General features: G+C 31.2%; 1 protein-coding gene across 1 annotated transcript in view; it reads left to right on the top strand.

Annotated features, from left to right (window-relative positions):
• PAPD4 (PAP associated domain containing 4) overlaps positions 1 to 1,665 on the top strand; it is a 109,390-nt gene that overhangs the window by 47,060 nt on the left and 60,665 nt on the right. Inside the window, exon 7 of the mRNA XM_011992203.1 lies at positions 1,012 to 1,120. Within this exon, the coding sequence (XP_011847593.1) occupies positions 1,012 to 1,120 (109 nt within the window). The remainder of the gene's footprint in view (positions 1 to 1,011; positions 1,121 to 1,665) is intronic.

Raw genomic sequence — 1,665 nt, forward strand, 5'->3', positions numbered from 1 at the left:
GGTTTAAGCGATTCTCATGCCTCAGCCTCCCTATTAACTGGCATTACAGGTGTGTGCCACCTCAACTGGCTAATTTTTGTATTTTTAGTAGAGCCGGGGTTTTGCCATGTTAGCCAGGCCTGTCTCAAACTCCTGGCCTCAAGTGATACATACACTTTGACCTCCCAAAGTGCTAGGATTACAGGCGTGAACCACCAAGCCCAGCTGATATAAATTCTGTAATTTTGATGGTAAAACATTATAACAGAAAATTTTCGGGTTTAAAAAAATCCTGGTACTACTTTTTCTGTAGTTAAAAAATTAGAAAATTGCTCATTTGGGAAAGATTTTCAGAATTGCATTTTTATACACTTCTGTATTTTCCTAATTTTCTATGATAAGCATGTATTACTTTCAACTCAATAATTTTTTAGTTTGATGGAATAAAAATATGTATATACTTTTATTATATGTTGTATATGATATGTGTATATATGTAATACATATGTGTATATATTTGAATTTCCTATCAACTGATACTCCTGTGTATAATAGCACAATAATTGGTGTTCACTAAGCTGTTCTGAATTTTTCACTTGTAGAGATCATGTGTATAATAAATATATGTATTTTTCACTCATAGAGATCACACTTACTGAATGCATCCAAGCCCCATGTATCATGTTGCAAAGCATTTCCACACATAAGACTCTGTAAATATGATTTCTATAGTTACCATGATACCTTACTCTGTGCTGTACCAAAATTAGCTATTCCCTCTACTGCTAGCTTAGATATATTTTCACTCTTACAGTAATCTGATCAACTTCTCTATAGATACTATATTAGACCACATTCCTGAAAATAACCTTAATATAAAGCCCCCTAAATGGTATTACTGGAGCCTCCAACCTTAGAAGAATTTGATAATGTCCTTGCGTGTATTCTTTTTCACAGACGTTTTCTTAAATTATTTTAGCTTAGTAAATACTATTTTTTTAAAAATGTGCATTGGAACACTCTGAATTCTAGAAACATTTGCCGATATTCACATTATCTTTTGTCTTTCAGCGGGCTACATTGAGAGACCTCAGCTGATTCGAGCAAAAGTGCCAATTGTGAAGTTCAGGGATAAAGTCAGGTAAGTAATTAATGAGCTTTCTTTTTTCAGTTCCTTTAGATCATTTTTAGATACTCATCTGATAAAGATAATTAAGAATTGTATGTTGTAGCACTACAGTTTATTTTCATCAGTTTTTAGAAATCATTTGACTTGGTGTTTGAAATGGTTTTTTAAAATTGAGCGATATTTTATGCTTAACTATACTTAGCTATTCTGCTTGACATTTTGAATATGTGAGACTATCCAATTTAAAGAGTATGTACGTATTTGTATTTTAGATTTTTAAATGATCTCTTGCCTTTTGGAAGTAATGCATTCTGAAGAACGTAATTAATGAAATTTGACATACTAATATCAAGCAAGGGATTTGTTGTAAATACAATTATGATTAAACAAGTTATGTTTCATTTTAATGAAAGATACATATAATACCTAGAGAATAGATAATGAACGAACAACAGCAAAATATACTTGTTCCATTTCAAAATTTATATTTATATGTTCTACCAGCTTGGGTTCTGAATTTCTTATGGGCATTAGAATTGGGATCTTTTATATAATAT

The sequence above is a fragment of the Mandrillus leucophaeus genome, unplaced genomic scaffold (genome assembly GCF_000951045.1).
Source record: "Mandrillus leucophaeus isolate KB7577 unplaced genomic scaffold, Mleu.le_1.0 Scaffold407, whole genome shotgun sequence".
NCBI lineage: Eukaryota > Metazoa > Chordata > Mammalia > Primates > Cercopithecidae > Mandrillus > Mandrillus leucophaeus.